A 12,775-nucleotide genomic window follows, 5' to 3' on the forward strand; every position below is an offset into this window, starting at 1 on the left:
CAAATCAAGAAGACAAGGACAATAAATGGTGTTCTGTTGATATCGTAGTTACACCGCATGCTGTATCGTAGACATCTTCACAATGTGATGTTTTATTAATTGGGTTTTGCATCCTACTTTAGCCGCTCTCATTTGAGAATGAGGAGTCATGAACAAAAAGGCCAAATGCTCACGGGCTTTTCATCTGTTTGGTGTCCTATTAGAAACAACACGGCTGACCTTTTCTTCAACTTCAACCTCTACGCCCGCCTGCGAGTCAACACCGCTTCAAGTGGGAGGGGGGGGAAAAAAAAAAAAAAAAGAAGCTCTTTCATACACTCTTTTTGGGTTTGAAATTAGTTTCACATTTTTTTCAGAAGATTCCCCAGATTGGCTGATGTGATCTTAATAAGGCGCCATACAAACCCAGGGAAAGTTTTAGCTTACGGTTGTACTTTGTCACACAGACACACACACGCACGCACACGCTCAAAAAAAAAAAAAATGTGATCAGGTGAAATTGTGGCGGACCATATGGTGTTATATTAGTCGTCCAAAGTTAAAAGTGCACTGCTTCTTTCATATTTAATACAGAGTAAGAATTTAATTGGTATTCTCTACAGGTGTATGAGGCTTTTAGTGTTGTCAATGAATTTGCTTTATTTAAAGTAGAGTAGCAGTTTACATTGGGACGTCAATTTCAGTCGACAGCAGAGGGCGGTATTTGTACAATTACGCCTTGTGAATATCAAAAACGGCCAGTTCTTCAAGGAAAGGATGACCTCTCGGCTCTATTTTTACCGGCTAATCTGGGAGGATTGACCCGACAACTTGTGTGGTCGTTAAAATTTGGAAAAATAAAAACATCCATAGGTGACCAATTTCTAAAGGCGAAGTTATTAATTCAATTGAGGATCCACCTGCCGCCACTCTTAAATCCGCCCGCCTTCAAAAAGCCTCCCCGGTGGAGACCAGCATTTTTTATCTGATCTTTATCCTTTTCTAAGCGGCGCCAACATCTCAGCTGTCAGCTCAAACCTTCACATAACCTTCGGGGGGATATGAAAAAAAAAATAAAACTAAAAAATATAAACCCGACAGGTGCCCCATACTCCTCATGCTCCAACTGTCAACCATGAGACGGAATTGAGTCATCTAGAACCCTAAATGAGGCGTTGGAATCATTCACGGAACAGATTATACCACGAGGAAGAAGAAAGGGAGGCGAGGGGAGCAATAAATCAAGAGCATGAGGTGACACGTTGTCGATTTTAAAGCGGAAAAGAAGTGCAACGGCGCTTGGCATGCAAGCTGGATGACCACAGTGTAGCCAAGTGGTCAAAGCAACTGTGACGCACAACTTGGATATGCCTCAAGGCAGATTGAGAAAGGAAAAAAAAAAAAGAAAAAGTACAATTGTAAAACAGGCCGCTTGTAAATAAGGATAAAATCTGAAGTATCAGATAAAACACGTTATTGCCTGTTTGCGGTGATGGAAATAGTGGATTCGAGCTCCAGAGCCGATTAAAAAATCGGAGATAAAGAGGAACAATATTAAAAAAAGAAATGTTTTCGAAACACACTTATAAGTACTTTTTTGAAATATATTTTAAATGTAAAAAAAAAAAAGGGAGAGAAAATACTGCACGGAAAATGGTGTCGGTGTAAATGAATGTGCCTTTAAGAGGCGGAGCCTGGTGGGGTGAAGTGGTTTTAATGCAGCATAATTGATACTTTGACTTTTGAGTGTTTTGGTGAAAACTAAATGCAACTTTTACTTGTTACATACGGCACTCTACTTTTATTTTTCACGTTTCTGCCCCCACTAAGATTTTACGTGGGCCTACTTACGCGGAAATTTTTATTATTTTTAATAAACGTTAATGCTCTGATTGGGAATTAATCAGAAGCTACACTGAATAGTTTTTTTTTATTCAAGAAATTATTTGGAGGACAGATTGGTTTTTTTGGGTTTTTTTTTTCCTTCTTCTTACTTTGGTATAAATTTTGACTACTCTACCCACCTGGGGTGTCCTGTAAATCATGATTAAAACGATCGCTATGAACAGCAAATTTCACCAAAATCTGAAGTTGGATTTCCGCAACAAATACATTAAAAAAAAAAAAATAAGCGGAAGAATAAACAATTGCGTAAGCGCTAAACATGCGACTTTAAAGGATGTGACGTGTCTGTCATTAAATAAGCAAAATAATTGTGGCTTTTGGGCAGCAAGTGTCAACACTTGAAATGGACGTGGAAATAGGCCAACTACAAAAATCGGGAGATAAGCTTTTCATTGTAACAGGGCACTTGCACAGTATGAATATAGTCTATGAGTCATGAATTTCTTTTCTTCTGAGAAATTAAGAGAAAAGGCGAAGAAAAACTTGCTCAACAACAGATGAGGGGAAAATGCCCTACTCGCAATGTTGAACGAAGTGCGAAAAATTCAAAAATCCCGGAATCATAGCAACGATTTATGACTCTGTCCCGCCTCTTCACAAATGTTTCATGGAATTCTACTAGGTCCTTTGAGCTGCATCCCAAAGCGCTCAGAGGTTGAAGACAATGACACTTCATGCCTTATTGACTGAGGGATAAAATAATAAATAAATAAAACGTACAATATTTGGATGCCACCATGCATGCTGTTCTGCACATTTTGACCGGCAACATTTTAAATGCGTGCGTTGAAAGCCACTCGCAGCTCGCGTTTGAAATTTGTTGTGGATGAGCACAAACGCAAGCATGACAAAACAATTCCTGTTTTGTAATACGAACCACGGCAGCAACATAATATATCAAAGTTTGACCCTTTTTGTAACACATTTTCGTGGAAATCAACTAAGCGTTTTTGTTGGTGTGGTAACAACAAATAAACTAGAACGGCGCCGAGTCCAACCCCGAGGACACAACAAAAATCAACATTCACGCTTTATATACTGAGAAATTACTGAAAATGTCAACTATTTCCCAGTCCAAGCTGACGCAAGGGACCAGGGGGGAAAACAAAAAACAAAGAGAAACATGTTTATTAAGGGACTCGTTAGCCCATCAGGCATCATGGGAGAGCTTTTCAGAAAAAAAAAAAATTTTTAAATGGCTTAATTCTTGAAAATTTACTTTTTTTACATTAGCGATTTTTCCTTGTATTATTACAAACAAATGGTTTTAAAAATACGACAATTTTTTCCATAACAGTTTAAAAAACAAACCGTGGTTTTGCCAGAAAAATTAAAAAGTCATTATTTAAAAAAAAAAAGTGACATTTCGTCTGATATTCCTCTTTTTGCAGATTTTGTTGTTCCCGGGATAAAAATTAACTTACAAAATGCGGTGCTTAAATTTATCAGCGCGCATCATGGCGTGCTTTAATACGTATTATTTCAACTTCAGTCACCTTTTTTAACCATTGTTGGACCATTTTGATGAGAAATGAGGAAGTCTCAACAAGAAGCATTGCTTTTGAGCCTTTTACTCACACGCATATATTCTTGATCCTCTTTTACAATTAAAGACTGTTGCTCACTGAGGAGCGATGTCTTCATTTAGATCACTGGCTGAAACATACTGCCCCCTGGTGGCAAAGTGCCGCACAACAGACCCTACGCAAAGAATTCATCATCATGTAGACAATCATGTGATTACTCTATGTACAATAATGTGGAGTTATATTTCTTATTAGGGGGGGGTTCGTACACATGAATGCAATTTCTATTTATTTCAATGGGGACAACTGTATGGATGAATTCAACTTTTAAGTGGAGGCACAACTGTGCACACATTTATTTGTGCCTTAAATGTACCGTACAGTGGAAGAGGCGAGCGCAGTCGATAGTAAGCGCCACCATTCGTCCAAATGTGATCAATTCACTGGGGGGGAAAAAAAAAAAGATGTCAATGAGTTTACTTCTTTGGAGAGCATGTGGACAAAGTTGCTGCATTTGCCAGAGACCACAGCGAGGGAGAAGAAGAGAAAACTTTTTGATTGCCTTCGTACGGAGGCAGAGCCAATCTGCTGATCCGTGACAAAAGAGGCGGGCTGATTGTCTGCAAAAATCTCTCCTCCAGGCTCAATCCATCTCTTCTATCTGATTCCATCCCATTTTAGGCATTTGTTTCCATCTGACCGAGGACGCGCCTTTTCAGGAAGTCCACTTTATCGGTGGCCAGGGCTTCCCGGAGGGCCGCGAAGAAGGCGAGATAGTGCGCCGTGTTGTGGAGTGTGAGCAGAACCCCCGCCAGCAGCTCATTGGTGGCCAGCAAGTGGTGCACGTACGCCCTCTTGTGGTTCCGGCAACAGTAGCAGCCACACCCCTCCACCAGGGGCCGGAAGTCGTCTCGATACCTAGACAGTCCACGTAGACGGTAAATCACTTGGACAGCGGTGCCATGGACAATCGTGGCTGGGACGTGAAATGGCAAGGGCCAATTCAGGAAGTTACACACCAATTAATTCAAGCATTCCCCCACCCCACTTTCCAATCAAAGTCGGCAAAGGGCAGATTGCTGGATATCTGTCAAAGATCATCCTGAAGGGTGGGGTGTGTTGAGACTGATTTTTTTTTTTCCCTCACCGATTTCCGCGGGGCAGACGATCGTAAATGTTAAACCTGCTCAATATTTAAAGCGGGGTAGACACATACAGATATTTGGGCGTTTTTCCAGCATAAAGTAATAATCAGATTTCTCGAAATGATCATCCTAAAAAATTATCATTTGGTGTGGGGTGTGTCAAGAGTGATTTCCCGTAGTTGTAAATGTGATCAACCTGAAATGTATTGCAAAGACAAAATCGAAAACATTTAATCCAAAACAGCCCTACGCGAAATTCGCTCTTCGGTTCTACGGCTACTCTTCTATTTATTTTCACGCACTCTGTCGCCCCTCCCAGGTCAGTCTTGGTACTACAACAGACATCCGGTTTGCGGTGTCGACTTGACTTTGAGTGAAGTGATGATTATGTGAGTGGTGCGTTCGATGTTTCATGTCGCAAACAAAACACACGATGGGACCGACAAGCACACGCTTGTTTTTTTTTTGTTTTTGTCATGTGAGACATTAAAAAAATATATATATAGTATGGAAGTAACAAGTACTCCTGCTTGGTCCAACCTTTTGTCTTTGAGATCCATCTCGAAGGACGTCATCCGCGTCGCATCATCGGGATGGTGATCTCCGTTCTGTTCCGGTGTGCTCTCTACCCAAACAAACACACACACCTCATTAATCCTCATCATCATCTCATTTCCATGCACATCTACAGAAGCACGACCCCTCTCCGTCAGCCCCGGCGGTGAAAAGAAAATGCCAAAACATAACATCATTTGACCCCTATTACGCGACACAAAATGAGAGCAGAATCAGAATCAGCACAAGCAAATCATCGAGAAAGCATTAGATGCATTTCTGATAAAAAAAAAAAAAATAATAATAATAATAAAAAATGAAAACTTTATTGAGCAGTGTTATTGTGATTACTTTTATTCACTGGGCGTTACGAAAATAATTAGAAATTAAATTATTTTAATCATAAATAGCTGTTTTGCATATACAGAAGATTTCAACATAAGACCAATGTATTCGTACAAGTTGCGTTTTTGGAAAAAAAAAAAAAAAAAAAACAACTGCTGATGGTTCACAGTGCTTGAAACCAATGACGACATCAAGATGCGATTTTGAAATACTCATGTTTTGCTTCAGCTCCTTTCAACGTAGCACGCTCTCCGCGTGGCTGAAAATAGCTCCGATGCCGACGATATGGATTTGACAGATCCAGCCGATAGCTGCTCGAGTTGTTTTATCTGTCGTCGGCAGACGCGCCAGGCAATGTGTTGAAAGAACGCCGTGCGACACATCCTGTTTTGTCTGAAATGGAGCTGACGTATTCAAGACGGAGCGCACCAGTTAACTGGACGACGGGCTGAACGGTTTCAGTGACAATTAAAAAAAAAAAACATTCCCTGTCAAGTTGCACGATTGAGAATTCCTGGCAGCACTCTGACCTGCGCTATAAATTCATCATAAGAAAGCTTTATGGACCTTTTTTTTTTTCGATTTTGTCTGCTCAGTACAATTTAAAAATGGAGGTTAATAACTTAAAGCACCTATCGATATAATCATGTATTCCAAAGTGATTTTAAGTTATTGAGTTTGACCAGGAGTCAAGAGATGCTGACTCATACCTCTTGAATTCATTTTTTATTTTTTTGCTTTATCAATACTGTGCCCCGAATACACCTTGAACTTTCATTTATCCTTGCATGACGGAATGAGAAGAGAGAAAGCATTCAGTCGCTACATTATCAACAATTAGCGATGGGCGGATGGACTTAACTACCGCGGTAGATTAATTACGCAGTAATTACGGTTTATTACCCGTTTTTTCTTATTTTTGGATTTTATTATTAATATCACTTAAATAATTTTTACAATTATTTCTAGAACTACTTTTTTTTCTTACCCGTCAGACGCTATCATGTGACATCTCATGAAGAGCAAAAAAAGAAAGAAAAAAACCCAGCGCTGACGACAACGCCAGTCAAAGAGCGCCAACCCGAGAGCGACGGTAAGCGAGCGGGCCACGATGATGAAAAGAAAAGTTACAACGAAGAAGAAAAAGCAGGCGTCCATTAGCATACGCTGGGCTGTGTCAAACCGGAGCTTGTAATTGGTCGAAGGGGGACTGGGAATTCATGTTTAACACCGGCCGGCCCGCTCTCACCTCCATTATGCTTGCCAGTGCAGAATTGATTTGCGCTGTCTTGACACGACTTGGTGTCGGGCAACGCAAGTTTTTAATGAAAAGGCTTGGCTTCTTGTCATAAGTCTTGTTAAGCTTCTCACTTTTGAACACTAAGCAGCAAAAGTTGGAAAAAAAAAAAAAAGATATTAACGAGATAACAGCTGAGTCTGCTACAAATATCTTTGATTGTTCTTCCTCAAATAACGGCCTATTCGTGAACCGACGCCTTAAACATCTGCAGTTAAGTCATCAAAAGTCAAATGTGAGCTGCCAATGAATCATGAATCTCCTTTGAGGTTTTGCTTCATCGCGTTTTCTGGTGGAAAAAATAAATCATAGACCGATTGATGGAACTGTGATATATACAAATGTCACCAATTTGCTTTTAACCTTTTGTCCTCCATTTTAGATCCAGCGTATGCGCGTATTTGTGTGTGGCGAGAGTGGAGTTGGGGGAGTGATATTTTAGTTAAACAGGTCACACTGCCTGAGGGGAAACAAAAGGGTAATTTTACCACTAAAATGTGGACTCGGCAGCATCGCAGACGTGCTCGCATGGAAATCTGTCTGACTTGGACCGGTTAAAACCGGAGCTTACGAGACAGAAGTTGAATACTGAATTTTTTGGAGAGCTAGTATGCAAAGCAATAATAACAAAGAGATGAGGAACCACGAAGACGATGGAAAAGAAATATTTTTGAAACGTGTTTTCTGGTATGAAATAGTTTTTTTTATAGTATTGTCCTTAAAAAACAAAAAAGTTGGAACAGTTTGTGACTATAAGTCGAGTATGAGAATTCACAGTACACCCTCCGAAAGAAAAAAAGTCATCCCACCTGAAGGGGGCGTCGCATCGTCGCTCTCCGGGTCCATCGTCGTGTCAAAGCGGAAGCAAAGAGCGCAGCCTCGCTCGGTGACCAGGTAGGGGAAGAAGCCCTCGAAAAGGTCCACGCCGGCCTCCACGCACGCCAACACCTCGTCGGGGCGGCCCACACCCTGCAAAAGCCTAAAAGTGCAGCGATGAACCACCGTGAATAGGAAGTATGAAATTTTCTTGCGCGTTTGTCGTAATTTATTTATTTATATTATTATTATTATTATTATTTTACTCCTCAGCAACAATTGTCTTTCATTTCAATTAGGGCTTAACGCTTGTAAAATTGTGACTCCATTCTCATGTTTTTTCTTCCTCATATATTGAATAAAACTATCGCTTACAATTATGACTTTACCGTTGTAATATTACAACTTTACTCTCGCATTATTCCCACTTGATTCTTCTTTTTTTCCCCGCAAAAACAATGTGTTGCATTTGCTGCATAGAAACACGCGAGCAGCACTTCTCTCCACTCTGACAGCTCTCGTTCTCTCTCTGGCCCGGCAGATAACCGGCTGCAGGCGTCAAGGTCGAGGCCAATTTAGCATTCAATGAAGACGCCGCAGCGCAGGTAACTCTCAGAAGCTCGCAAGGGGTCCCTTGCTTAGCTCACTGTTCCAAAAAAATAAAAAACCTCGGCTGATTTCTTATTCCCAAGAAGTCCCTTGGAACTGAGAGGGAACAGATGGGGTCTATGTGGAGATCTCTTTAGTTCAGGTTGGTTATGTACTCGTTGACGTAGTATACGTGGGCCTGTAAACGTCAGGCCGATAGCGTGAGAGGAGTGGGAGTAATTGATTGGAGCGTTCCACAATCTGTCATCTTGCATTATCAATGCTGCATACGTGCACTCAAAACCGTCCTTTGCTCACTAAATAAAAATATTTAAAGAAAATAATTTCAAATAATTGACAGAAACTAACGGGATGGAACTCACCCAAGCGACTGGTATGGCCGAACGTGAGCGACGTTAGACTAATTGTGTCGTGCTGTCAATCAAGTTGTGCTAATGCAAGACTGTGCAGAGCAGCGAGTAGAGAGCATTCACAATTCATCAGGCAAGCAGGCTAATTTATTGAGTGGAGGAGCCATGAGTCACTTGCTCGGAGCGTCTCATAAACACGTAAACAACGGAAAAAAACTCACCAATTTCATCTATTGACTATTCGACCAAATAATTATTAACTGCCGATTGGCATGTCGATGAATGCGCAGTACTACGCAAGTGTGTGTTACCATGACTCACGGAGAATTATGAAATAAAAATAATACGAAAGACATGATAAATTCACAAACATTCTACCAAACACATGTGCCGTTAATTTAAGTCAGTAAATCATAAATCAGATTATAGCCTCGATGCAAACAAATAGATCACGTTCTTAGTATACTGCCCCCTAGTGGGCAAGGCTTACGCGAATAGTGTAGTATAGTGATTTGCATTCTGTTTCATTCTTTACGTTTTGTTTAATTATGTTATCATTGTATGTTTTTGTAAAATACAATAGTGCAGAGTGTTATTTTCTTATTTAAAAAAAAAAAAACTTTTGCTGGGTTGCTTTGGAGGGCTCGAACGGATTAACAGCGTTTCGATTGGTTTCATTGGGGAAAGATGCTTTGTAGCGTTGTAACGAAATTAATTCATCTTTATTGTGACGTATTTTCGGAAAATATAAAAACTACTCAAATGACTAATCTATAATTGGAATTCTATGATACGACGCTCACCTGGGTTTGTCTTCGGGCAGTTCTTTGATCACCGCGCCGATGAGCTGGCTCCTCAAGGCACCGTCCAGGCGGCCCGACTGGAGGCCGTCCAGGCAGAAGCCCGCCACGGGTCGCTTGGCCGTCTCCCTGGCCGAGCGCACCCTCTCCTCTAGGACGGCCCCGCCCTCCACCACCCCGAATAGTGCCGCTCCATCCAACTCCTGGCGACCGGTCGGGAAGAGTGAACAAAAGGAGGTGCAAAATGCATCAAAGGCTTAACTCAACAAGTGTGTTTTGCTTTTTCTTTGTCGCAGTATTACAGACATGTTTGCTAATTTACATTTTTATAGAAATATGATACGATGACTTTTTATTAATATCAGAACTTTAATGGCTTTTCCCCCCTCTCATGATAATACAACTTTATTCTTTTTTTTTATTTTTTTGCCAAGAGGGGGTAGGAACCCCTTTCCCAGCTCAAACGAAAAGACTTTCACCTACGAGTGACAAAAACAATCCAAAAGACAGCGCAAGAAAAGAAAGCTCTACCACCACAGTGCAGTGGTCAAAATAATTCAATTATGACGAGGAAAAACTAAACAAAAACCAAATAAATAAATAAACATCAGCAGCCCCCAACCAAGGAGTTTCATAAGGGTGCATTGTCACTGTTTTCCATTTTCCTGCATTCTAAATGGATAATCATAGTCCATCACAATAATGTGGCTAATGGAGACGCACACAAGCGAACACGTCCCCAAACAAAACAATATAATGACAGGAGTTGTAACAACGATAATAACAGGAATAAGATCATCATCACGACGGTCATTACACACATTTACAGTTCAATTAATGAATTGTCATTACAACAATCATGATAGTAAAAGGAAAGCAAAATGTGTCAACAAATAAATGATGATTGCATGAATGATGTCATCACAATGAGAAAATTGTAGAAAGTAAATTAATAATAGTTAATAGTGAGCCTCTAGACAGTGAATAATGCAGTACAGTATGGTGTTAGGGATGTTGGAAACCACTTTTTTTTCAGACTGATACCTGGATGAGGATTCACTCTGAGTACTCGCCAATAGAGAGAACGATTCCCTCTAGAAATTGATTTTTTAAAAAAGAATTGTGAACAAAGACCTTTCTTTGTGACCCAAATGATGATTTGCAGATGTACCACAGTATAGCGCCAACTACTGGCAAAAAGGAAGAATTTTTGTTTCCCTTAAGTATTGGTGACTGGTATCGGAAGGTTCAACAAGAACCTAAAGCTGGTATCAGACAGATACCGCGATCCTGGCATTGGTACTCGCCAATATATTATAGGTTGTATACTTAATTGTTAAAAATATTTGACAGCTATGAGAGTGTAAAATTAATCTTTCAATTCACATTACATTCGCTCCTACGGGAGAAAAGCGTTTTTTAAATTAGAATCACAGCGCACCTGTGACGCCTGGTGCACCAGCAGACACTCGTCCAAGTGGGCCAGGGTCCGCTCCACTGACTTGCGGACCCTCTTGCGGGAGGTGTTGTCCTGCCAGGTCTCGCCGTCGGCCATGCTCATGTAACAGTCGGGCCGCAGCAGCTTCTGCAGGGCCATGAACTTGGCTGCCGTCAACTCGATGCGCCCGCCGCTTCCCCACACCGACACTGTCTACACGCCAGACAAAAAGGACAGAGATGAAATGACTCACTGTTTGTTGGAGGGGGAAAAAAGACACGCACACACTGCAGATTAGTTGCACACTCGTATGTCTGTGTGTACTACCTCCTAGTGGAAAAAGGTGCGCACACCAGCAAAGAGTAGCGCAATACCCATTAAATTAGCATGACGTACAAACTGTCTTTAGATTCTATTTTATTATGTTATTATTTTATTTTCTAAAGTACAATGCTTCTTGTTTAGTTTTTTTTTTTGGGGTGGTGTTTTGGGGCACAGAAAAGGATGATTGGTATTTAAATTCATTTCAATAGCGAAAGGATTTGTACATAAAATAAGTATGAAAAAGTATAAATTAAATTAAACTGTTATATATTTTTGATAAAATAAATATTTTTTTCAACCAATTCATCAGTTAATTTAATAAAAAAATGAACAGATTAAACATTAGGTGCAGCCTTGAGATGAATAAATATTGTTCTGCTGCATTAACTTGAATATAAATGAATAAAAATAAAAAAAAACACTCAGAAACAATGGTGGAGAAAACTGAACCACACACAGACGAACTCACGGAAATGAATGAAAAATATTTTTTTTTTAAATTAAAAAAAAAAAAAGAGGAGACCAGCTAACCTTGTTGGTTGTGTAGCCGGTGGGGCTCTGGGTCGCGGGGTCATGCAGCGAGCAAAACAAAACAGTGTCATGAAGACCTGTAAAGGACAAAAGGTTGAAGGGAAAAATTGACTCATAAATACAAGTGCAGGGGAAAATGATTGCAGAATTTGTCATAGGAGAATAATAATCTCTTGTTGTCCTTATAACATATAACAAGAAACGATTCCGCCACAGTCGCCCGAGGAGACAAAAAGCTTCGCAAGCGCATTCACGTTCATAAAGGAGTGTTGAATGAGGTCACCATTGCAGGGCATTTCTATGAATAATACACAATGCATAAGCTGCGCAATAGACTATTGAGCGTCTAAATTCAAGGACAAATCACATCAACTTTAACTCCACCCACAGAAGTCAGCTGCTTTAGAAAGGTGGAGGAGAGATGTTCAAGGTCTTAAGTTTAGCTTTAAAAGAATCCGCACTGGATTATAAAGCATTCTATAAATTAGGAGAAGTATCACATTTTACTGAACCAGACACTACAGCATTTCCAAGTTATCCGTCAAAATTAAGTTTCCCCTCCTCTTAAACTATGTGGCGTAAGTGTTCATCTTTCACCCGTGACATTTGTTATCGCTCTACGGCAGCACAGCTGCGTGGCGGGTTTCAGATGCAATTATTCTGACATGACTGATGCACACACAGTCAAATAAGAAATCACAGTTGACGCAAGATGGTTGGACTTGTTCTTTAGACTTCTGAAACTTTCCGCTAAAAGGGTTCAGTGAACTTTAAACAGACACGTATATGAGATCAGTTAAACACTAATGGATGGTTTGACGTTGATATTTTGAACTTTTTCGCCGCATACAAAACATGTCTCTGAGTTGATGAATCACTACTTCCTTGACACCAATTATTGTACTACAATCCCATTTAGAAAAGAGCTTTGAAAAAAATGTCACTCACTCCACGCTGCACAGCCTTGCATACATAAACACACAACAAGTAATAGTCACATATGTTTGTAAAGCATTGTTTTCCAAAACAATTGCCATTTTAAAGTACCTGAAAACTTCTTAAATCCTTCCTTGAACTCCTCCAACACTTCCTGGTGTTCTGCTCTGGAGGAAAATCATAAATCAAGCTCGATTATATCATTCACAGTACAATATA

The 12,775-nt window shown here is 40.3% G+C and overlaps 1 protein-coding gene across 3 annotated transcripts in view; it reads right to left on the reverse strand.

Moving 5' to 3' along the window:
* Positions 1 to 12,775, reverse strand: part of qtrt2 (queuine tRNA-ribosyltransferase accessory subunit 2) — a 35,690-nt gene that overhangs the window by 21,852 nt on the left and 1,063 nt on the right. For 2 of the 3 annotated variants that reach the window (XR_015839916.1, XR_015839915.1), the window contains exons 2-7: positions 12,668 to 12,723; positions 11,621 to 11,697; positions 10,769 to 10,978; positions 9,331 to 9,530; positions 7,562 to 7,731; positions 5,096 to 5,180 (exon numbers count right to left, since the gene is read on the reverse strand). Coding sequence is in view for 1 of the 3 variants with exons in the window: in XM_088283089.1 (XP_088139215.1) it covers positions 4,088 to 4,328; positions 5,096 to 5,180; positions 7,562 to 7,731; positions 9,331 to 9,530; positions 10,769 to 10,978; positions 11,621 to 11,697; positions 12,668 to 12,723 (1,039 nt within the window). In the remaining 2 variants the exon portion in view is untranslated. Of the gene's footprint in view, positions 1 to 3,439; positions 4,329 to 5,095; positions 5,181 to 7,561; positions 7,732 to 9,330; positions 9,531 to 10,768; positions 10,979 to 11,620; positions 11,698 to 12,667; positions 12,724 to 12,775 lie in introns of those variants that run through there. The other variant, XM_088283089.1, reaches the window with a different exon arrangement.

The sequence above is a fragment of the Idiotropiscis lumnitzeri genome, chromosome 19, assembly GCF_059441095.1.
Source record: "Idiotropiscis lumnitzeri isolate Australia: NSW breed Sydney's pygmy pipehorse chromosome 19, RoL_Ilum_1.0, whole genome shotgun sequence".
NCBI lineage: Eukaryota > Metazoa > Chordata > Actinopteri > Syngnathiformes > Syngnathidae > Idiotropiscis > Idiotropiscis lumnitzeri.